The sequence below is a fragment of the Scardinius erythrophthalmus genome (assembly GCF_964197995.2).
Source record: "Scardinius erythrophthalmus genome assembly, chromosome: 7".
Lineage (NCBI taxonomy): Eukaryota > Metazoa > Chordata > Actinopteri > Cypriniformes > Leuciscidae > Scardinius > Scardinius erythrophthalmus.
The window spans coordinates 7559836-7585781 of record NC_138227.1 but is presented as its reverse complement, the minus strand read 5'-3'; the positions used below and the strand labels follow the sequence as shown (position 1 = coordinate 7585781).

General features: G+C 38.6%; 2 protein-coding genes across 2 annotated transcripts; both read left to right on the top strand.

Annotated features, from left to right (window-relative positions):
- The first annotated feature begins 1064 nt into the window (after positions 1-1064).
- On the top strand, positions 1065-10471 carry LOC308693490 (uncharacterized protein). Its single transcript, XM_081370411.1, has 3 exons — positions 1065-1324; positions 6965-7213; positions 7926-10471. Exons 2-3 carry the CDS (start codon positions 7129-7131, stop codon positions 9011-9013), a joined length of 1173 nt encoding a protein of 390 aa, XP_081226537.1. The 5' UTR covers positions 1065-1324; positions 6965-7128; the 3' UTR covers positions 9014-10471.
- Positions 10472-15224: 4753 nt separating this feature from the next.
- Positions 15225-23030, top strand: LOC308693249 (uncharacterized protein; the record flags this gene model as incomplete). The annotated part of the gene is made up of 3 exons (XM_081370043.1): positions 15225-15491; positions 18222-18470; positions 21853-23030. The coding sequence occupies exons 2-3, from the start codon at positions 18386-18388 to the stop codon at positions 23028-23030; spliced, it is 1263 nt and encodes a 420-aa protein (XP_081226169.1). The 5' UTR covers positions 15225-15491; positions 18222-18385.
- Positions 23031-25946: the final 2916 nt, after the last annotated feature.

Genomic DNA, 25946 nt, shown 5'->3' with positions numbered 1-25946 from the left:
ATAATTTATTAATTAATAATCAGTATATGAATGATAAATGATAGAGAAATAATAGAGAAATAGAGAAAAAATAGAGAAATGCATGTAAATGATCATAACCTTGTATAAAACTGAACTGACCTTTCCACATCAAAGATACATTATACTCACACAGACAGATACCTCATGTCTTGTTTTCTGCTAAGTTTTTTTTTTTTTCCCAACTGATTCTAACAGCTTAATACATTTTATTTTAGACCAGCTGGAAGTGACGGAGCAAAGACAGAATCTAAACGATGTAAAGAAACACTGCGACTTCAAAACTCAAGGAACAAAAGCCTAAAAGCTGCACTCCAGCTCTCAGTGTGGAAAGAGTTTCCAAAAAATTTACATGAGAAAAAACGTATACATGCACTAAGTATGGAAAGAGTTTTTCTCAAGCATCAGGTCTCAGTGTTCATCTGCGTATTCACTCTGGAGAAAAAACATTCAACTGTGATCAATGTGGTAAAGATTTTATTTTGTCATCACAACTAAATAAACATCTGAAAGTTCATTCAGATAAGAGGCCTAATATGTGTTCTCTCTGTGGAAAGAGTTTTTCATGGCTGAACAGTTGTAAACGGCACCAGAAAACACATAATGAAGTGAGAGATCATGTGTGTTGTGACTGTGGAAAGAGCTTTACTAGAGCTGCTGAACTGAAACTGCACCAAAAACCCAAAAACTGCTCATATTGTGACAAGAGTTTCAGTCATTCTGGAAACCTGAAATCACACGAGCGAGTTCATACTGGAGAGAAGCCGTTGTACTGAACTCAGTGTGAGAAGAGTTTCAGAGATACAACAGGTTTTGTCAAATGGCTAAGCATAACCAGAGAGGGCTTTCTACATCTACATTCTACATTGTAAAATTAATTGCATGTCATTAAGCAAACGGCATTTAGTCATTCAGCTTTATATTATATATGTATAATTATTGTGTAGGCCTATTATTAATTATGATTTGATTAGTGTATTTGCTTAATAATAGTGCGGAGATTTACTGAATGCGGCCCCTTTAAGAAATATGACACCGTGCGTACTGAGCATGCGCAGAAGAGTATGCGCCTGAGCCCTCTAGGCTATTTTATTTCGTCTCTCTTTTTTCTTTTTGTTGTTTCCTTTGACGTTATGTAATAGTTGATTATATTATGATCCCATTTAAATTTATGTTATTATGTTATTGTTCTTGTTGAAACTTTAATCAGTTGAAGCTGAAAGTGACGCTGTTAACGATTGTGAATGAAGGACAAATCACAAATGTGGAATATTTTCTTCGGATGTCGTATATTTCCAGTCTGCAGGTCAGAGATATTCTATTTATAATGTAAGAATTGATGATTGTGTTGCCTAAATGTACGTTGTTCATAGTGGAACGTACAGAGAATTAAATATAGCCTGTCATTAATCTTACAGCCTCGAATTCAGTCCGTAAATATTGCGTATGACTTCTGTTTGTCTTTGTTAAAGTCATATATTATTTGAAAAATTTAACCTGTGACTTGTTTCATCCTTATTAAATCTGTGTTCCCATAAAAATTAACAACCTTAGAGCCAATTAAAATGCAACTAATATATAACCATATCAAAATGCTCTATTTTCAAAATAAAACGCATGCATTTAATTTAAGAAGTGTAATGATTAAAGTATTTCAGTATAAATTCAGTAAACCTGAATTTGGCAGATCTGGGATCATCTAAACTTCAAAACTGCACAGATTATCTCAGTTTGGAAAGAGTTTCACATACAGATCTCAATAATCATCTGCACCTTCACTCTGGAGAAAAGCCATTCAACTGTGATCAGTGTGGTACATTTTTGTTTTGTTTTTTAAATCATCAAATCTAAAATGTCACCTGAAAACATTCTAACATGAAAAATCATGTGTGTTGTGAATGTGGGAGGATCTTTATTGCAGCTAAACAACTGAAACAGCACCAAAAAATGGAATTATTATTATTAATTTAAAATAGAAAAACCATATGCTCATATTTTGGCAAAGGTTTCTCTGCACTGAAATTACACGAGCGACTTCATACTGGAGAGAAGCCGTACCTCCCAAAAGTGTGCTAATTCAGATAAAAACTTACCATGTTTACTTCAAATATCTTTAGAGAGAAATGTTCTGATTGTATTTTTACCCAAAATTATGAATTAAGAATTCTAGAATGATATCTTAAACTCTCACATGTAATTTGTTTCATTCATACTTAAATGTCATGGATGTATATTTAGAGAGTAATTCACTATTTTGTAAAGGGGGGGTCAAAATGACAATAAATTTTTTTTACCTCAGATTTGGAAACAAATTATGGGGGCATAAAAATGACTTTAGAAAGATGGCAGCATCATTATTTGATTTTTATACAGAGATTGGTAGGTCTATTACTAAACTCTGTTGACTTTAGAAATCTTTGTTGGGTTATATGACAAAGGTGACAGTTCAAAAATGGGGAAAAACACATCTTGTGCTTTTTGCCCAGTTTGCATGCTGTTAACTCTTAACTAAGAATTATTAAATATATCTTAAAGGGCACCTATTATGCAAAATTCACTTTTACACGGTGTTTGAACATAAATGTGTGTTTGCTGTGTGTGTACACAACTACCCTATAATGATAAAAATCCACCCAGTGCTTTTCTTTTAAATCCCCATAAATCATACTCCAGACTCCGGGTCGAAATGAAATACTGAGAGTTTCTGATTTGATATCATTTATCATTCCGTGAAATGAGATTGTCCTGACACTGAGAGTGAGCACACCAGGCTCCGCCCTCTGTGCTGGCAGCAGCAGCTCATTTGCATTTAAAGGGACACACACTAAAATGGTGCATTTTTCTCAGCCCCAAAAAGTGACATGCAGTAAAAAATAATCGGTTGGGAATTTTGAGCTAAAACTTCACATACACACTCTGGGGACATCAAAGACTTGTTTTACATCTTGTGAAAAGGGGCATAATATGTGCCCTTTAATATCCTTTTAGATTCATATTAACAATCGTTTCTTATGGTGTCTCCATTTTAAAGGCCCAATATGGTTCAATCCCAGAGATATAGAGATATTAATGCGACTCCATGAGTTAATTGGTAAATTGTGCACATTTTTAGTAGTCAAAAAACAAATATGGGTTAGTTTGCGTACAGCTGATACTTTTTTCTTTCAAAGAGGAATATTTGAACAACAAATAATGTTGAAACTAGAATTTTTTTTAGATTTTTTTTTCTATCAACACAATTGCATAGAATATAGTGCATAGATATTCTTTTTCCAAAGTTTACGTGCCTATAACTCTATTTTAACGATCTAAGCGCATGGTCTAAAGCTCAGGGCGCAAGTTAACTTAGGGCGTGTCCGACTCCACCTTTGCTAGTTTAACGACAGGAAAAATGGTCTAAAAGGGTTTTCCCTATTCTCTTAATGAGTAATGGGTGTGTTTTGGGATTTGTGCGTTAAACCAATCAGAGTCTCATCTCCCATTCCCTTTAAATGTCAGTTACGCTCGCATCATGGGTGATTCGCTATTTACATGAGGGAATTTGTTAGTGGAAAGACCGAAGTCGTCACCAGAGCGCAAACCGAACTGCTTGTGCGCGAAGTAAAAGTGCGCTAGCAGATCATCTACAGGACAAGCCGGATTCCACCATGTCTTTATGTACACAATAATAATCTTTTACATTGTAATCCTTTTATTTGAAATATTTGGCATGTTTGTGTGCTGCTGTGCATCCATGTCTGTTTAATAAGCAGAGTGTACGTGCGTTGTGGACCCGCCTATAGGCGCACATTACTAACGCGCTCTTTAAAAAAAATAAATAAATAAATTGCGCTATTGATTTTAGACCAGGTTTCTATTTCTGTTTCCTCAAAATAGCAACGCGCCAGAACACACCTCGTTTTCAGACCAGCAGCCCATGCATGGGTCGCACAAATGGGCGCAAATGCATTTGCTATTTAAACAACGTGGCGCAGGACGTGAATATGATAACTACGTCGGACTGAAAGTATCAAAAAATTGCGCTTGGCGCTGCATTGCGCCGGGTGTAATAGGGCCTTAAAAGTATTATAGATATCTTAATATCCTTAGAGATTCTAATTCTTAATAAACTTTTCTAAGGCCCTATACAGTATGGTTCAATCCCAGAGATAACATGTAGTTACGATACTGTGTATTTGAACTCGTGGTTGCTTCAGAAGCTGTTAAAATGAACAAAAGCCCTTCTTCGAAATATCCCTGAGACTGATTAAAATATTAAAGGGGGGGTACAATGGTGTTTCATGTATTCAGAGTTGTTTACTGTGTTAAAGAGATGGATTCTCATGCTTAACATGGCCAAAGTTTTTAAAAAATATTTTGGACGAATAACGGAGAATTTCTGTGCCGAAAATCTTACTTCCGGGTTGGTACAAGTTTCGGCTGTTTTTTTTTTACCGTGGATCTAATGACGTAGACCAGAGTGGAACTCCTTATATGAGCATTTCTCCCGGAAAAGCGCGGCCGCGCACACGTCGACCAGAGGAGAGCGAGACCGCGCACCTCAACGCGCTTCAACAGGAAATCATCGGCAGCGCTGCATAGTGTCTCCAAAGTGTTTTTGGTGAGGGAAAGCTTACCAAAGAACCCAGCGTTAGGAACAGTGGATGCAGAAACGAGTTGTGTAGACTGTTTGTTCCCTGCATTTCGACGATGAATGTTTTATAAACAAAGCCCAGATCGACGGATTCTCTCTATGGCTCTGGCTTCGCCCACACGGCCCATCTCCAGACGCTCGTTTTTTTCCGGAAAGACTCGGTACAGCCTATTTTCTCTTATAAATATAATAAAACTAAAGACTTTTTGAAGATATGAAGGATGCAATACTACTCTATAGGTACTCAAGATTAACAGGAGATTGAGTGAAAATGAGCATTCCACCCCCCCTTTAAAATATTCTTGTTAATGTGCCTCAAATTGACCATTTCAGTGGATTTTTGGCACTAAGAGGAAAACAAGATACATTTCTAGTTTCAATATTATTTATTTTTCTTTACCGATTAAATGCAATTTAGTATCATCTGTGTGCAAAGTGAACCATATTTGGTTTTTGACCAGTGAAAATGGGTAAAATTCAACAAATTGAACATGGAGCCACATTGAGATCCCCATATCAATGGGATTGAGCCATATAGGGCCTTGAAAATTAAAATTTCTAAATAAATGTGTATATAAAATACAAAATAGAAAAATCAGCACAGAATAGAATGTTAGTCTGTGAATATACCTACACTGACCAAGTTGGCAGCACGGTTAGCTAAGAGTGACTCGGGTACATTGGCAGCATCAGCCCGTTTTGCTTTCTTTTTTTACTGCTCCACAAAGGCACCAATTTTTGAAGTATGGTGCAAAACTCCTGTCCAGACCCAATCTTGATAAAGAGGCGTTCGCCGGCCAAAGGAAACGCCAACGCTAGTGACATGCTAACCAGGTAGCCCCACCTCCTCACCACGATCCATGGAAACTCACACTCTTCTAAAGATATTAAAGTTGCGTAAAAACTCTATGCTGGGGCTTTTGTATTCCTTTGTAGGCTACATAAATGTAGGCTACGATTTTTCGTTATTAATATTCTAACATTTTATCAATATTGCAAAGTCATCAAAACTGACTGAGTCATCAAAAAAATACATCTAGCTTAAATGATCATTCATGACATTATGTTAACTATAAACAACCCAATTTGTCTAGATCTGTAATACTATTTCCTTTGTATAATGAGCTTGTCTTTGTTTTAAATGATATTGTATTTTTATTGTGAGTGTGAACTGCTGCACAGTCGTGTGATTTAGTCAGCTTGATTAACATTATTACAATGTATTCCTATTTAACACAGATGTTCTTTGCTAATTACAGAAACTGTAAGCAAACTATAAGTATAAATATATATTTATAAAATGTATAAGTATATAAATATTCCAACACATTTGAGGACCATATATATTTATATGGTCCTCGAATGTGTTGGAATATTTCACCAGTATCAGCCTTTTCACTGTTTGTATCACTCCGCTTTTCTGTGTTTGCGCAACTTGCATCATTAAGCCAGTAGGTGGCGACAATTGACTGTCTTTATTAATCAACAGTTGAACTTTATATGAACTGATTAGTACAAAAACATTGATTAACTCAAGAAAGAAACAAGTTGCTGAAACCAATCTTTAATGCTAATATATAAATTGCTCATTTGCAGTTTGATTGAAATGTAACATCTATGCAAAATAATCCTTGAAAGATTTCTCATTTAAGGCCATTACTGTTTGGAATATGTGATTGTGTATTGTCAACAATAAGCAGAAACATTTTGCATTTCCATTTTGTAGTGTGTATCATTCGTTTCAACATTTATCGTCATTCTCATGTTTAAGAATCTGTTAAATGCTTGACAAATAATTTATGCTACTGCCCACTGACATGGTTTTAAAGCTATTGTTACCCAATTTTTTTGGCCTTCAAACACCTTAAAATGCACATAATGTAGATCTGAAAAATCAAAATTTTCTCAGGGAAGCATGCCCCCGAACACACCTAACTACTTCACATTTGAATGTCTGTGGGGTAAAGTGGGCTGGGTGTGGCTACATTGCTAGGGCTGAATTTATGAACCAGTTTGCTCCCTGCATATAGGCCTACAATATACATTATTCTCTGTATTGAATCATTTTATCTTGTTAACCACCCCCAGCCCCTGATGTTTCGGGCTCAGCCCCTGATGTTTTTAAAACCTAGAAACGCCCCTGAGGAGGAGACAGAGAAAGTGAAAGTAAACAAAGAGGTGGAAAAGAAAATATCTGTACTGCAATAGGCTACATAAAAATGAGCAACTTAGCACTGTTTTTTAAGACACCATATGTGTTTGCTGTTAAAGTAATCCAGTATAAATTCATTAACTTATCTTTGATTTTCCCAGATCTGGTCCTGTGGGCGTCAGTATCACACAGTGATCACAGTTCACACCTGCAGTGAAGCCCCTCACACAACAATTCACCAATAAATACTGGGAATATTCCCATCATCCTACAAGAGAAGGACAAACTCCAGGAGTAGCAGCTGAAATCTGTGTGACTGTTAAAGATGGAGTTTATTAAAGTGGAGATTGAAGACACGAGTGATCCAGAACCATCCAGAATAAAACATGAAGATACTGAGGAACAAATAGGTTGGTGTCCATTCTTGATTCTTCATTGTTGACTGTTTTGGTGACTGTGAAATAATAAGTAGTATATGGCTGTAAAATGATAGAGAAATGCATCTGAATGATCATAACCAGTGGTGGACAAAGTACACAAATCACAAATATAGCATAGTATTTAGAAATAAGGAAAATATAGCTGCAAGCAGCGATGCAGGGCTGGAAGAACAAAAACAGCAGAAATAGAATGTACTTGAAGAACAGAAAGGTTCAGATGTACATGTAGGTAGGATGAACTCAAAATGAACTGTAGTTCAGATGAGTACGAACATAGAATGAACAAAAATACACTTCTATTCTCCAGGTTTTCTAATTCTGGAGAAAGAAAGATTAGTACAATCCTTACCTGGGTAATAAAGGAATTGAAATGACACAACATCACACAAATTTTTATAAAATTCGATATTTGATGAGCGATTTAACATAATATCAAATTAAAAAAAAAAAAAATACTCTAGTAAAGTACAAATACTTGACAAATGTACTTAAGTACTGTAACAAAGTAAAATGCTCTCCACCACTGATCATAATCAAGTTTTAATTGTATTAACAAGTGAATCACAAATCTGATCTTTGCACATCAAATATAGTATGAGGTATCTTCTTTTCTGCTAAGTGATTTTGATTTTAACATTTAACCTCATTGAACTATTCTAACTGCTTAATATGTTTATTTTAGACAAGATGAAAGTGAAGGAGCAAAGACCGAATCTAAATGACATCAAGAAACACTGTGACTTCAAACTTCAAGGAACAAAAGCCAAAAAGCTGCACTCCTGCACTCAGTGTGGAAGGAGTTTTTCTCAAGCATCAACTCTCAGTGTTCATCGGCTCCATCACTCTGGAGAAAAAACATTTAACTGTGATCAGTGTGGTAAAGATTTTAAGTCATCATCAAAACTAAAACAACACCTGAAAGTTCATTCAGATGAGAGGCCTTATGTGTGTTCTCTCTGTGGAAAGAACTTTTTAAGGCTAGACAATTTTAAACATCACCAGAAAACACATAATGAAGTGAGAGATCATGTGTGTGTTGACTGTGGGAAGAGCTTTACGACATCTATCCAAGTGAAACGGCACCAAAGAATTCATACAGGAGAAAACCACTGTACTCAATGTGGAAAGAGTTTCACAAATAAAGGAGACCTTAACAAACATATAAGAATTCACACTGGAGAGAAACCGTATACATGCAATCATTGTGTAAAGAGTTTCACAAATAAAGGAGACCTTAACAAACATATAAGAATTCACACTGGAGAGAAACCGTATACATGCACTCAGTGTGAAAAGAGTTTTTCTCGAGCATCGACTCTCAGAAATCATCTGCTCGTTCACTCTGGAGAAAAACCATTTAACTGTGATCAGTGTGGTAAAGATTTTAATTCGTCATCAAATCTAAAACAACACCTGAAAGTTCATTCAGATGAGAAGCCTTATGTGTGTTCTCTCTGTGGCAAGAGTTTTTTAAGGCTGGACAATTGTAAACATCATCAGAAAACACATGATGAAGTGAGAGATCATGTGTGTTGTGACTGTGGGAAGAGCTTTACTAGAGATGACAATCTGAAACTGCACCAAAGAATTCATACTGGAGAAAAACCTTACAAGTGCTCATATTGTGACAAGAGTTTCACTCATTCTGGAAACCTGAAATCACACGAGCGAGTTCATACTGGAGAGAAGCCGTATCACTGTACTCAGTGTGAGAAGAGTTTTAGACATTTATCAAGCCTTTACAATCATAGGAAAAAATGTTGCACATGAGCAACATTCATTTTAATGCCAAATACTTTACAAGTAAACTGTGAGATAAAAAAGTGAAAAGCTTGGGAAACTAGAAAGGCTTGAGATTTAAAGCTTCACCAGTCAACAACTCTTACAGTGTAAATTAGGGGTGGAACGGTACACAGAAGTCAAAAAATGCAGAAGGCAATTTTTTTTTATTGTGCATGTCTCAGGCTGTACCACCTAGTGTCATACAGCCTCTCCCCTGAGCTAGCTGCAACAGCCTGCCCTGAAGTGTGTAAAGTAAGATGTAAACAAAATAAGACAATCAGCTATAAAACTGAAAATAAAGCTTCTCTTATTTATGTGCGGACGCACGAGCGCGAGGGTGCGGCCGGCAAAAATGTCGTCATTGCGGTGTGGGCGGTCATGCGCGTTGGGTGCGCAAGGCCACATTTCGCGTGGCGGTGTGCAGTGCACGGCTTTTTAGCGCGCGTGGCTCCGCATCCAAAGACGCATGACTTTGAGCCAAATCTGGTCGAGCATGTACATCTCACAGCACCGGCACCCAGTTCTTGCGTCTAAATTAGTTGCTTACATTAACAAAATGAGCCTACAATAGCAGACATAAGCCATTTAAATAAAAATAAATGGCCATATTTTATAAAAAGGTTCACAAAACTAAATAAAAATGTTTAGACATTATGTAAGATAACGTTAATTTAGTTGTAGGTTACGTTCTCATATCCATTTTTGTTTCTAATGTCACAAGGAATAATCTGGTTTACTGCTTTACACAATTCTTTTGTAGTGTTGTTTTGGTGTACTAAAGTGTTGTTGTACTAAAATAAACATTCACGAGTGTACCTTACTTCTCACCACTGATTCCTGATGGTTTAGAGGACAATTACACCGAGTCGCACCCTGTCATTTCAAAGAATAGTACACCGGCGAGCGCGAAGTATAAATGCCTCGTCCATTTGGGGAGGCTCGCGCTGCGGAGGCAGGCGAAAGTATAAACAAACCTAGCTTAAGGCAGAGCTACAGATTAGGTGTCCCTAAATTACCCGGCGCGTATCTAACAGTAGTTCCGCATTACATTAATTAATTTGCACGCAAGTTTTATTTATTTTTATACCGTGTATTCTCCGTGTATATTCATGCACCGAACCGTGACGCCCGTACCGATTCGGTTCAATACGAATACATATACCGTTCGACCCCTAGTGTAAATAAAATAATTTTATTTCTGTCAGGATTTATTGTTTATTTATTTATTTTATTGTGTGCTAAAAATGTCTTTATTGAAATGGATATATTCATTGGTTATTTTCATGGTTATTTTCTTATTTACTAAATGTACTAAATTGTCTTCTTAGTACATACAGTGGGGAGAACAAGTATTTGATACACTGCCGATTTTGCAGGTTTTCCCACTTACAAAGCATGTAGAGGTCTGTAATTTGTATCATAGGTACTCTTCAACTGTGAGTGACGGAATCTAAAACAAAAAATCAGAAAAACATATTGTATGAATTTTAAGTAATTAAGCTGCATTTTATTGCTTGACAAGTATTTGATCACCTACCAACCAGTAAAAATTCCGGCTCTCACAGACCTGTTATTAACTGCACCTGTTTGAACTTGTTACCTGTATAAAAGACACCTGTCCACACACTCAATCAAACAGACTCCAACCTCTCCACAATGGCCAAGACCAGAGAGCTGTGTAAGGACATCAGGGATAAAATTGTAGACCTGCACAAGGCTGGGATGGTCTACAGGACAATAGGCAAGCAGCTTGGTGAGAAGGCAACAACTGTTGGCGCAATTTTTAGAAAATGGAAGAAGTTCAATCTCCCTCGGTTTGGGGCACCATGCAAGATCTCACCTCGTGGGGCATCAATGATCATGAGGAAGGTGAGGGATCAGCCCAGAACTACACGGCAGGACCTGGTCAATGACCTGAAGAGAGCTGGGACCACAGTCTCAAAGAAAACCATTAGTAACACACTACGCCATCATGGATTAAAATCCTGCAGCACACGCAAGGTCCCCCTGCTCAAGCCAGCGCATGTCCAGGCCCGTCTGAAGTTTGCCATTGACCATCTGGATGATCCAGAGGAGGAATGGGAGAAGGTCATGTGGTCTGATGAGACAAAAATAGAGCTTTTTGGTCTAAACTCCACTCGCCGTGTTTGGAAGAAGAGGAAGGATGAGTACAACCCCAAGAACACCATCCCAATCGTGAAGCATGGAGGTGGAAACATCATTCTTTGGGGATGCTTTTCTGCAAAGGGGACAGGACGACTGCACCGTATTGAGGGGAGGATGGATGGGGCCATGTATCGCGAGATCTTGGCCAACAACCTCCTTCCCTTAGTAAGAGCACTGAAGATGGGTCGTAGCTGGGTCTTCCAGCATGACAACGACCCGAAACACACAGCCAGGGCAACTAAGGAGTGGCTCCGTAAGAAGCATCTCAAGGTCCTGGAGTGGCCTCTTTATCATCAGTATTTCACTCTTTAGTTGGTCAGGTATTGTCTACGTTATGTGTGTGTATAGCTCTCTCTGTTTTGGATATATGCCTTTGGATTAATAAGAGACTGATGTTTCTCTTCATCATCTTGTTCGTGTTGATCATCTACACAGAGGTATGACAGTACATGTCATAATACCCGACCAACAAAGTGATTGCTGCGTGCTTTTCTTTTCTTTTTCCCTGTTTTGCACCATGGACATTCCCACTGTTCAACTGCTGTGCCTTGAACAGGGAAATAGCTCCCTCAAGGAACATTTAACAAATTATTTGGATTTCGCCCATCAAACGACCTTCCCGGACGACTGCCTGTGCTCATTCCTGCTCGCCGGTCTCAACCGCACCACACGGGCGCAGTTGTCCGGGGAGGTGCCTCGAGGGAGCTTCGCCGCGTTTGTGGAGTGGGTGCTGGTTTGCTGCGTATCTCCATTCACTGTCGAGGGCTGCCCCTCCCAACCCAGTGCGCAGCCCAGTACCACCCCACTGCGAGGAACGACAGTTTGTGCCCATCGCAGACGGGGAGGACACTTGGCCGCGATGTCGGAGCCCGTGCCAGAAGGAGCGATTGAGCCTGACATCATACCTGAGCCTGAGGACACCCCATCTGACCAGGTGTGTGAGGCGACCTACTCATCCATCGCCACCTCAGCCTCCTCTCAGTGGTGCAGCTACCCCTCGGACCCCCTGGGAGCCATCACCGCCTGGATGTCCGAAGCCCATGGCTCCGCCTCCTGCCTCTGAGGGCTCCACTCCACCTCGACCCATCGCCCTGGCTTCTGCGCCTACACTCCTTTCTCCCTCGACTCCATCAGGGACCATCGGCCATTTGGCCTAGCTGGACTACCTCTCTACGTTGGCTCCACCTGGGACCATCGGCCATATGTCCTCGCCTGGCTCCCTCGGTACGTAGGCTCTACCTGGCATCATTGGTCATTTGGCCTCGCTGGCCTCCCTCGGTACGTAGGTTCCACCTGGGTCAGAAATCGCCACGCCTCCACTGCAGACTTGTGGGCTGTTCGCGACTCTCCGGCCCTCCACCCCTTCGGCTCTGGCAAGCTCCACCCTCCCTCCGGCTCTGCCTCCACCCTCGATCGCTCCAGCTCCAGCTCTGCTTTCCAGATCCCCACTTCCACCTTGGGTGGCCGTCGCTGCGGATCCGTCGTGGCCGCTTAGGTTTTCAGTCTCTCTCCACTCCATCGGCTGTCCGTCTGTCTTACACCATGGCTCCTCCCTCCTGCAACACCGCCATGAAGTGTATTCCTGGCTGTGGCCTGGGTCTCCATCCACACACCCCTGTTCAATGCCATCCCCTGGTTATTTCCACCACCTGCTCCACCCTGGACTCTCTGTTCGTTCATCCCTCTCCTGGATTTCCGCCCACCACCAAAACCTCCTCTATCCATCTGTCGGTGCGAGGTCGCACCTTTCCGGGGGGCATACTGTCACACACACTGGTTGGACTTAGTTTTCAGTTTGCTCCTTTTTCCTGAGTTCGTTTGTTGTCATGGTTGTTGATTTGATTGTCATTCTGTTCAGCTGTGCGCACCTCTTTATCATCAGTATTTAAGTTCATGTCTCTCACTCTTTAGTTGGTCAGGTATTGTCTATGTTACGTGTGTGTATCCTTTGGATTAAAGACTTGCGTTTCTCTTCATCAACTTGTTCATGTTGATCATCTACACATCGCTGTGACACAGACATCACCATAATGAACGAGGTGAAAACTGGGAACTTTTAGAAACAAAGGAGCTTTACATCAGTTCAGTTAAACATGATGGCTGTATCTACCGCCTACAATGCCCATGTGGGTGTTTCTATGTGGGCAGAACTAAAAGAAAACTAAAAGAGCGATTTTATGAACACAAATACGCAATCCGAGTCAACAACGATGATTACCCTATGGCCAAACACTATAAAGAAATACACCATAGTGACCCATCATCTTTGAGAATTCAGGGCATTGAAATTATTAAAAAATCAATACGTGGAGGTGACATTTTAAAACAGTTATTGCAACGTGAAACCTTTTGGATATGGAGCTTTAAAGCGATGGACTATCCAGGATTAAATGAGGAGATAGATTATAGACCTTTTTTGTGATTTTGTAACATTGTTCTTTTCTGTGCCTACTTACCTCTTTTTTTTTTTTTTTTTTTTTTTTTTTGTGTGTATTGTATATATATGCATGAATGTGTATACATGAATATATGTATGCTATCTGCTGCTAGTGTTTCCTGCTTACATTGTGACTAACAGTTTTAATGCTGAGAATCATGTGAGGGGCGTGTCCTAGCAATATGTGCATGAGTGTATATGCATGCTATCTGTTGCTTGTTTTTTGTTTATTATTGTGACCAACAGCTTTAGTGCTGAGAACCATGTGAGAGGTGTGCCTTAGCAATATATGCATGAATATATATGCAAGCTATTTGGTGCCTGTGTTTTTGTCAATTATTGTGACTTGTAGCTTTGGTGCTGAGAGCCATGTGAGAGGCGTGTCCTAGCAATTACCTGCAGATCTTCGACATTGATTGTTAGCACCTGTGTGTTAGCTTCTACTTGTGTGTTTCTGTCATTATAAGACCTATTTTCTATCTGCTTCATTATGCCCTGAAGAAGGCCCCATGCCGCTACGCGTGGGCATTTTAAAGTCGTCCGTTTAGGACGTGTCATTTCTTTAATAAAGACATTTTAACTAAGGAGTGCCTCGGTTACCAGAGATTTTTTCTCCACACTGCACCTTAGATGTTCTACCTTGGACCGAAGAGCACCCAAATCAAACTCAAAAGGAATTGAGCACGCCATCCATCCTGAATCAAAACCAAACTAATCATTGTTATATAGCTCAACGTGGTAAGTCTTATTGTTAAATTTGCTGGGTTTTCTTTATTTACCGTGACTCAAAGACAACACTGTTTTGTCAGTGGCTAACATAGCATAATCAGAGAGAGCTTTCTCCATCATACATTCTAAAATGTATTGCATGTCATTTAAGCAAACGTCATTTAGTCATCCAGCTTTTATTAATATGATATTCTAATATCGATCTAACTTACTGCATTTGCTCCCATGGCTCTTGGTCCGGCCTGCTTCATACCATCATGACGATAATAAAACTTTAATACACTCCACTTCCTTTTAATATTCAACATATTTTCAACATCAAGCAAGTCATCAAGCTTGTATACACTGGTCACAGACACAATGTACCTTTAATTTCCCCAAGCTTATTGCTTAAAACCTCCCACTGTAATCGTGTTTTCAGCCCATTTCAAGTTTGATTTTGATGTGACACCAAGCGGTGATATCTAAATGGTCGAGTTGTTTACTTTTTAAGTAGTCTGTCCAATAACGCCATCATTGTCTTCATTCAGGCAGATGAGAACGCACACGAAAACAAAAGGCAGGATTAATTGCACAAACTTATCATATCCGACATCATATCCAATCATAGCACAATGGAGGCATTGTCTTCTCTCACGTGACTTTTGACATGTACAGCAGAAAAAACAATACTTTAACTGTGATCGAGTAAAGGTAAATCCATATATATGGATTTTTTAATATATATATATATATATTAAAAAACCCATATATTATATATGTATAATTATTGTGTATTATTATTTATGATTTGATTAGTTTGATTAGTGTATTTGCTTCATAACAGTGCGGAGATTTACTGAATGCGGCCCCTTTAAGAAATATGACACCGCGCGCACTAAGCATGCGCAGAAGAGGATGCGCGAGAGCCCTCTATTTGTTTTATTTCGTCTCTCTTTTTTCTTTTTGTTGTGTTCTTTGACGTTATGCAATAGTCGATTACATTATGATCCCCTGTAAGTGTATGTTATTGTTATGTTGATATTCTTGTTGAAACTTTCACCAGTTGAAGCTGAAAGTGACGCTGTTAACGATCGTGAATGAAGAACAAAAATGTGGAATATTTTCTTCGGATGTCGTATTTCCAGTCTGCAGGTCAGATGTTCTATTTATAATGTAAGAATTGATGTTTGTGTTGTCTAAATGTACATTGTACGTAGTGTAATGTACAGAGAATTAAATATAGTCATTCATTTGATCAGCCTCTATTCAATCTGTATTGTGTATGATGTCTGTTGTTAGATTTCTGTTTAACTCGTATATTATTTTAAGAATTTAACCTGTGACTTGTTTCATCCTTATTAAATCTGGATTCCCATAAAAATGAACAACCTTCCCAAAGAGCCGTTTAAAATGCTACTAGTATATAACCATATCAATGCTCTATATTTTCAAAATCAAACACATGCATGCATTTAATTTAAGAAATGTAGCCTAATTACTAAAGTTTTTTTTTAGGATACACTCAGTAACCTTGAATTTGGCAGATCTGGGATCATCTGAACTTCAAAGTTGCACATATTCTCTCCATGTGGAAAGAGTTTCACATACAGATCTCAATAATTATCTGCACCATCACTCTGGAGAAAAGCCATTCAACTGTGATCAGTGTGGTAAAAAGTTTTTTTATTTTTTATTATCAAATCTAAAAGTCACCTGAAAACATACTGACATAAAAAAAAATCATGTTTGTTGTGAATGTTGGCTGTTTTACTGCAACTAAACAACTTAAACAGCACCAAAACATTCATTAAAAAAAACGTACACATATTGTGACAAAGGTTTCTCTGCACTGAAATCACATGAGCGACTTCATACTGGAGAGAAGCCAGACCTCCAAAATCTGATGGATTATCATATGTTTACTTGAAATATCTTTAGAGAGAATATTTTTGTTCTCTTTTACCCAAAATTTAATGCTAAACTCTCATGTGTAATTTGTTTCATTCATACTCGACACTGGAGGGCGCCCTTGTGCAGAAACTCCACAAGTGAGACCCATATTAAACTTTTGACATTCCAGGTAATCCCTAACATAGATATCATATAATAAAGGCTAGATGTCTTGTCCATGCTGCTGGCCAATGGAGGTCGACATCCGCACACGGCGGCCATCTTACCACAGGGTGCTCGCTCACTCATAACATGGTGCATGTACTTTTAAATAACCATAACTTGGTTTGTTATAAACGTCAGAGATGTAGTTATGAAACTGCATACATATGAATAATTATAACAATGGACTTCCATATGAAAGAATTATTGCCACGTTAATAACGTTTGTAAGAAACCAAACCGTTTGTAAATCCATCAAGATTTCAGCGAGATAAGAGGATTTGTGTGCGTACTGATCACTCACATTAAATCACAGCTTCCCTGTGGCAAGATGGCCGCCGGTAATGCCGGAAGTGACTCCGCCTTAAGACATCTAGCCTTTATAGGGATATCTATGATCCCTAATATGGACAAAGACATCAAGCCATTGCTTTAGCTAAATAAATAAAAAATGCTGATAGAGATGTTCTGACTGAATAAATATGAAGAGAATTAACACGCCATTGTGACAGTATTATTATTTATCTGTGTACTTCAAGCAATCTTGGTTATTTTGGTAAGGATAATGTATATTTTTAATGCAATGCTAATCGACATAGCCTTTATCAATGTATAGAATACTATAAAATAATATGATTTCTAGCTCATTCTGTGATAAGAAGCCACATCAGTTCACAGAAGGAAGTTATTTCAATCACTCGACTGGCGCTATATTGGCGCTGGTGCTCCAACGTAATATTGGAGTAAAATATGCTGTTATTCTCGTAAATGTATTTTTAAGATGTGCTAAGCTATAAACGGTTTGCATTTTAGTCTCTTCTAAATTAAATCGCATAGCATGGTCTTAAAAATGTTCCATGAATCTCAGAATTTTATCATTGATTCTTCCTCAGTCTTAAATAATAATAATAATAATAATAATTCGTTACATTTATATAGCGCTTTTCTCGACACTCAAAGCACTTTACATAGAAGGGGGGAATCTCCTCAACCACCACCAATGTGCAGTATCCACCTTAAGTCGACTATCAGTCCCAAAGCCTTGCAAAAAAAAAAAAAAAAAAAAAGTAATTGCAAATTGGGTGCCAGACAGGTATACACCTGCCACAGAGATTTATATAATCATCCCAAATAGCTAAATAAAACCCACTCGTTACATACAAAAAGGATAGAACAAAGGAAAACAAAACTACATAAGAAATTATGTAAAATAAAAAAATTGAGCCAGGGATGTTTCTGAAATTTGTTTTATTTGACATGGAATGACCAATGATGAAAAGAGTAGAAAAAATCAGCACTTAAAATATGCCGCAATGAGTGCTGTGTGTGTGTGTGTGTGTGTGTGTAGGAATGGAATGTGTGTCTGTGAATATAGCGACACTGAACAAGTTGTCAGCACGTTTGGCTAAGATTGACTCGGGTACACCAAGCCACCAATTTTGGAAGTATGGTGGAAAATTATGTATGTAGCAGAATGTTTCTGGTCAGATGAACATGCCTCCCCAGTCTCTAAACCTCGCCCCTATATTCGTGTATTATTCCCCAATCCTGATGTTGTATAGTTGGGAGGAGGAGATGAAAGTGAAAGTAAACAGAGGGGTGGAATAGAAAATATCTGTACTGCCACAGGCTACAAAAAATGAGTAACCTAGAACTGTTTTATATGCTACTAATATGTTACCATCAAATGCTCTATATTTGAGCTAAATTAAAGGCACCATCTGTGTTTGCTGTTAAAGTAATTCAGTAACTTATCTTTGATTTTTCCAGATCTGGTCCTGTGGGCGTCAGTATCACACAGTGATCACAGTTAACACCTGCAGTGAAGCCCCTCACACAACAATTCACCAATAAATACTGGGAATATTCCCATCGTCCTACAAGAGAAGGACAAACTCCAGGAGTAGCAGCTGAAATCTGTGTGACTGTTAAAGATGGAGTTTATTAAAGTGGAGATTGAAGACATGAGTGATCCAGAAACATCCAGAGTAAAAGAAGAAGATACTGAGGAACAAATAGGTTGGTGTCCATTCTTGATTCTTCATTGTTGACTGCTTTGGTGGCTGTGAAATAATAAGTAGTATATGGATGTAAAATGACAGAAAAATGCATCTGAATGATCATAACCAGTGGTGGACAAAGTACACAAATCAAGTACTTGACTAAAAGTACAGATACTCTATTAAAATATTACTCCAGTAAAAGTATAAAAGGGTTAGTTCACCCAAAGATGAAAATTCTGTCATTATTACTCACCCTCATGTCGTTCCAAACCCGTAAGACTTTTGTTCATCTTGGGAACACAAATGAAGATCTTTTTGATTAAATCTGAGCGATTTCTGTCACTCCATTGACAGCTATGCAACTACCACTTTGACGCTTCACATATATTGATCATTATACATATTGATCTGCAAGTAAGAAAAGTAACATTTTATTTTATCACCAAAACTTATCATACACTATCAAAACATTACGTATATATATATATATTAAAATATCAATTTAGCTTACTGATAGATGGGAGGGGGAGGGGTATAGCATAGTATTTAAAAATAAGGAAAAATATAGCTGCAAGCAGCGATGCGGGGCTGGAAGCGTAATGCAGAGCCAGAAGAACAAAAACAGCAGAAATAGAATGTACATGATGAACAGAAAGGTTCAGATGTACATGTAGGATGAACTCAAAATGAACTGTAGTTCAGATGAGAATGAACACAGAATTAACAAAAATAAACTTATTTCTAATCCTGGAGGAAGAAAAATTAGTACAATGCTTACCCGGGTAATAAAGGAATTGAAATGATACACACACGAAACATTACAGACAATTTTATAAAGTTGTTGCACACAGGACTCAAACCCATAGTCTCTGGGTCAGGGGCCTGTCACTCATCTTATTGCGCCACTCGGTAGAAATGTTTGTACACAAATGCAGAACTTCCTTAGTTCAATAGAGAGCCAACTCAAAATGAAGATTAAGTATATAAATGCACCACATGTTGTATTTAAATAAATTCAGATTAGATAATTCTCAGAAAGACTCAATGTCTGGAACAGACACTTTTACAAATAATCAATTAGCATGCTAAGCTAACCTAACACAAGACAAGACATCAGTTCTCATGGCCTGTAGGTGGCGCTGTTCCCAAATTTAGCATGGACTTGTGTTGTAAAAAAGTACTGACTTCGGTACCAAGTCGGTTCTGAAATTTAAAAAATGTGATGCTTTGAGCGCTGCTGAGCGGAATCGTAAACACGTCTGATTGCCCATTGTGCTCACACGCTCATCAAATATGTATGTGATTGGCTACAATGATCAGCGCTTCAAAAACATGTTGTAAATATACATCTATGACCCTCTTCACCAAACGCTTACACAAATACATCGGTCCGCTGATAGACGCCCCTGCTTGTGCGCTCCCGCTTTCAAAACACTTTTAAACACTTCCGTGTGTTCTGAAATGCTCCCGTGTATTGATCATTAAAGCCAATCACAGACATATCCGATGAGCGCATGAACACAATGGCCAATCCGAGGTGTTTACGATTCCGCTCAACAGCGCTCAAAGGGTAAATTTTTTTAAATTTCAGTACCGGCTTGGTACTACAACTTGTACTTTTGACAACACTAGCATGGACTCTCAGATTATGGTTCTGATGAAGCGCACCAATTTTCCTTTTGGTTGATCAAAGTTTGGCCGAGAACTATGTTTTCAAAATTTATAAGCGTTTTTGAAAAAAACATTAACCCTTGCGAACACTAGGTGGCAAGGTGTTCAAACTTCTCAGGTCCCTTCAGGACAAAAAAAAAATAAAAAATCAGATCTCATGACCTGTTGTTGGCACTGTTCCCAAATTTGAGATAGACCCTCAGATCATGGTTCCGATAAAGCGTACCAATTTTCGTTTCCATTGATCAAAGTTTGGCCGAGATCCTGCCTCTGAACCTATTTGGGGTCAAGCTCGTTTAATTTTTATGCGTCTCAGTCCAAAGATCATCTGATCGGATTTTGTACAAAATTTGACAAATTTTGAAGGAGGAGGAGCGAATAAACGGTATACTGTAATTTTCAAAATGGGCAACATTATTTGATGTAGAAAATGCTACATGGTTTAATAGAAATTCAATAAAAATTGTCAAATGAAAAAAAATGGGCAGAGTTTTAAGATGTTGAATGTGATCAGCATGAAGAGCGGATTCAGGTGAACTAAATAAAAAATTTCTAGAACAAAGGATTCTGAAGTTATAACTTTTAGACAAGTGAATTTTTTAACTTGTGGTGGCGCTATAGAGTTGGTCCTAGAGACTCCAAAATTGGTCAAATCACTAATAATTACCATCTCTACAATTGTGCCAAATTTGACCATTTTCTCATTTTCCGTTCAAAGGGCTGCCATAGAGGAAGAAGAAAAAGTAATAGTGCGAAAAACTAATGGTTACAACAAAAACAGATGTCACATAGGTTAAATGCACAAGATTTTAAGAAGAGCAATATGCAAACATACTAGTTTTACATAATTTGGGGATGATGCATGGGCATTCATTTCTGTTATTTTAATGTTATGTTTAGGGATGTTTTTTAACTAAAACCTACCTCGTTGAGACAGTGATGTGGACATTTCTGCATTCAAGCATTACAGTGGGCTGCCTGAAACAGCTCACCCCTTTTACAGCAGATTTTGTTCACAAACAACTGACAGTCGTGACCTAAACATGATTTTCATTTATAATAATCAATCCTAAAATTCGGAATTTGTAGCTTACTTTTCACCCCATCGGTCGTGCTTGTACTCAAGTTTCGAGGATCTCTCGTGTTCTTGGCTAATTTTCAGTCAAACTTGTTAATTCAGTTAACTGGAGACTCGCTCTAAACGGATCTTTCGGTGAGTTGTTGACTCGATAACAACTGCGATCGATTCAGTCTAATACGCAAATGAATAGTTTGGTATGATTTGCAAACTAATTAAACAGACTAATTTAAAGAATCAGCTTGTTCACGAATCGGACACTGCTGTCACGTCTTGGAGCATGTGATGATTTCTTCAGTTCAAAGTAAGGAGGAGCGAGATGTTTTTTAGGAATTGTAGTGGCGTAAAAAGTATGATATTATGCTTTAGAATGTAGTAAAGTAAAAGTTTCTTGAAATAAAAATACTCTAGGAAAGTACAAATACTTTACAAATGTACTTAAGTACTGTAACAAAGTAAAAATACTTTGTTGCTGTCCACCACTGATCATAACGCAATTTTAATCATATTAACAAGTGAATCACAAAACTGATCTTTGCACATCAAAGATACTTTATACTGAGAGGTGTCTTCTTTTCTGCTAAGTGATTTTGATTTTAACATTTAACCTCATTGAACTGATTCTAACTGCTTAATACGTTTATTTTAGACAAGATGAAAGGGAAGGAGCAAAGACCGAATCTAAATGACGTCAAGAAACCCTGCAACTTTAAAATTCAAGGAAGAGAAGCCAAAAAGCTGCACACCTGCTCTCAGTGTGGAAAGAGTTTCCAAAAAAAAGCAAAGCTTAACAGACACATGAGAATTCATACGGGAGAGAAACCATATACATGCCCTCAGTGTGGAAAGAGATTCACACAAAAAGGAGACCTTAACAAACACATAAGAGTTCACACTGGAGAGAAACCGTATACATGCACTCAGTGTGGAAGGAGTTTTTCTCAAGCATCAGGTCTCAGTGTTCATCGGCTCCGTCACTCTGGAGAAAAACCATTTAACTGTGATCAGTGTGGTAAAGATTTTATTTCATCATCAAATCTAAAACAACACCTGAAAGTTCATTCAGATGAGAGGCCTTATGTGTGTTCTTTTTGTGGAAAGAGTTTTTCACGACTGGACTGTTTTAAACAGCACCAGAAAATACATGATGAAGTGCGAGATCATGTGTGTTGTGACTGTGGGAAGAGCTTTACTACAACTGGTCATCTGAAGGAGCACCAAAGAATTCATACAGGAGAAAGACCGTACCACTGTACTCAGTGTGGAAAGAGTTTCACAAATAAAGGAGACCTTAACAAACACACAAGAATTCATACTGGAGAGAAGCCGTATACATGCACTCAGTGTGGAAAGAGTTTTTCTCGAGCATCAACTCTAAATAATCATCTGCACATTCACTCTGGAGAAAAATCATTCATCTGTGATCAGTGTGGTAAAGATTTTAATTCGTCATCAAGTCTAAAACAACACCAGAAAGTTCATTCAGATGAGAAACCTTATGTGTGTTCTCTCTGTGGCAAGAGTTTTTTAAGGCTGGGCAGTTTTAAACATCACCAAAAAACACATGATGAAGTGAGAGATCATGTGTGTTGTGACTGTGGGAAGAGCTTTACTAGAGATGATCATCTGACACAGCACCAAAGAACTCATACTGGAGAAAGACCTTACAAGTGCTCATATTGTGACAAGAGTTTCACTCATTCTGGAAACCTGAAATCACACGAGCGACTTCATACTGGAGAGAAGCCGTACCACTGTACTCAGTGTGAGAAGAGTTTCAAACATTTATCAAGCCTTCGCAATCATAATAAAAAATGTTGCAAGTAAGCAACAATCGTCTTCATGTAAAATACTTCACAAGTAAACTGTGTGAGATAAAAATGTATCTTGATAAATTTTGTGAATTTAGTGTAAAGCCTGGAAATCTAGGAAGACTTGAGATTTGAAGCTTCACTAGTGTAGAGATGTTCACAAGTCTTTTATCTGGAGTCCGAGTCAAGTCTGAAGTCTTTATCACTGGAGTCCGAGTCAAGTCTGAAGTCTTTATCACTACAGTCCGAGTCAAGTCTGAAGTCTTTATCACTACAGTGCGAGTCAAGTCTGAAGTCTTTATCACTGGAGTCTGAGTCAAGTCTGAAGTCTTTATCACTACAGTGCGAGTCAAGTCTGAAGTCTTTATCACTACAGTGCGAGTCAAGTCTAAAGTCTTTATCGCTGGAGTCCGAGTCAAGTCTAAAGTCTTTATCACTAGAGTGCGAGTCAAGTCTAAAGTCTTTATCACTAGAGTGCGAGTCAAGTCTAAAGTCTTTATCACTAGAGTGCGAGTCAAGTCTAAAGTCTTTATCACTAAAGTGCGAGTCAAGTCTAAAGTCTTTATCACTACAGTGCAAGTCAAGTCTAAAGTCTTTATCACTAAAGTGCGAGTCAAGTCTGAAGTCTTCATCACTGGAGTCTGAGTCAAGTCTGAAGTCTTTATCACTACAGTGCGAGTCAAGTCTGAAGTCTTTATCACTACAGTGCGAGTCAAGTCTGAAGTCTTCATCACTGGAGTCCGAGTCAAGTCTGAAGTCTTCATCACTGGAGTCTAGAGGTCTGCTACCCGACCCGAGCCCGACGGGTCCCGAAAAATGTGCGGGTTTCGGGTCGGGTTCGGGTTAATTTTTATTGAACAGCCTCGGGTTCGGGTCAGGTTCGGGTTTGTAACTAAGAAAAACTAAATAGGCTATATAGTTTGCGTGCCGTGTGCTTTGCCTGCTTGCTGTGTGTTGTGGTGACCGACGGCACGCGAGAGAGAGAAAGTTGCGTGCGCAGATGTGCAATATATACTGCACATCTGCACACGCAACTTTCTCTCTCTCGCGTACTGGTCACCACAACACAGCAAACAGGCAAAGCACACGGCACGCAAACTATATAGCCTATTTAGTTTTTCTTAGTTACCACCCAAAACCTGTATATATTATACAGGCTACGCAGACCACAGACACACAGGCTCTCTCTCTCTGTGTTGCCTATGCACACATTGCACATCGAGAAGAAAGCGAAAACATTGCAAAGCGAAACCGCTCTGGATGAAATGTGAATTTCAAAACAAATTAAATGAACAACAGCAATAACTTAAATAAAAGTGCTTTAAAAAACATTTCGTTTGTATAGCCTATATAATATATACAAACGAAATGTTTAAGCACTTTTATTTAAAATATTATTTTAAAATATTATCGAGAAGAAACCGTTCTGGGTGAAATGTGAATTTTAAAACAAATTAAATGAACAACAGCAATAACTTAAAATAAAAGTGCTTTAAAAAAATAATTTCGTTTGTATATATATATATATACAAACGAAATGTTTTTTTTAAGCATTTTATTTATTTATTTACTGTGAGATATAGAGTGCACCTCGGGTTCGGGTCGGGTTCGGGCTTAACATTTAAATGTAATTGTCGGGTCGGGTCGGGTTAGATGATCGCGGGTACGGGCCGGGTTCGGGCTTCAGTTTAAAGCCCGTGCAGACCTCTACTGGAGTCCGAGTCAAGTCTGAAGTCTTTATCACTACAGTGCGAGTCAAGTCTGAAGTCTTTATCACTACAGTGCGAGTCAAGTCTGAAGTCTTCATCACTGGAGTCCGAGTCAAGTCTGAAGTCTTTATCACTGGAGTCTTAGTCAAGTCTGAAGCCTTTATCACTACAGTGCGAGTCAAGTCTGAAGTCTTCATCACTGGAGTCCGAGTCAAGTCTGAAGTCTTTATCACTGGAGTCTTAGTCAAGTCTGAAGCCTTTATCACTACAGTGCAAGTCAAGTCTGAAGCCTTTATCACTACAGTGCGAGTCAAGTCTGAAGTCTTTATCACTGGAGTCTGAGTCAAGTCTGAAGTCTTTATCACTGGAGTCTGAGTCAAGTCTGAAGTCTTCATCACTGGAGTCCGAGTCAAGTCTGAAGTCTTTATCACTACAGTGCGAGTCAAGTCTGAAGTCTTCATCACTGGAGTCCGAGTCAAGTCTGAAGTCTTTATCACTACAGTGCGAGTCAAGTCTGAAGTCTTTATCACTGGAGTCTGAGTCAAGTCTGAAGTCTTTATCACTACAGTGCGAGTCAAGTCTGAAGTCTTCATCACTGGAGTCCGAGTCAAGTATGAAGTCTTCATCACTGGAGTCTGAGTCAAGTCTGAAGTCTTCATCACTGGAGTCCGAGTCAAGTCTGAAGTCTTTATTACTGGAGTCTGAGTCAAGTCTGAAGCCTTTATCACTACAGTGCGAGTCAAGTCTGAAGTCTTTATCACTGGAGTCCTTTGTTCTTTCTCTTGTCCTTTGTTCTTGTTTGAGTCGAGTCTCGAATCATTTCATGCCTTACAAAAAAAAAAAGAATTCTCATAATTTTAGAGTATGTTCTTGATTCTTCAATAATTCTATGAATTAATAATCAGTATATGGATAATAAACAGGGATGTGTCGAGATCTCGCGCCACGAGATCTCGTGAGTCTAAAATGTGACGAGATTTCGCTTTTTTAAGTGAAAAGCTGTCTCGCAATATCGACATTACGGAGCGTGAGGGTTAGGCCTAAATTAGCATAGAATATGCCACCGCTAGGAGGATTTGTTGCGCAACAGAGCCTAAAGGGGATCGCACACCGGATGCAAAGTGCAGTGCCACGTCGCGCAGTGCCAAGTCTTTAAAATTCGAAACAAATATGTTCTATGAGTGTACACAGACTGGCTACGCCATTCAGAGTCTGTCCGCGGT

Coding starts and splice junctions, on each gene's coding strand:
- LOC308693490 (XM_081370411.1), top strand. CDS start 7,129: ATGGAGTTTATTAAAGTGGAGATTGAAGACACGAGTGATCCAGAACCA. Junction 7,214..7,925: donor AGATACTGAGGAACAAATAG/GTTGGTGTCCAT, acceptor TGTTTATTTTAG/ACAAGATGAAAGTGAAGGAG.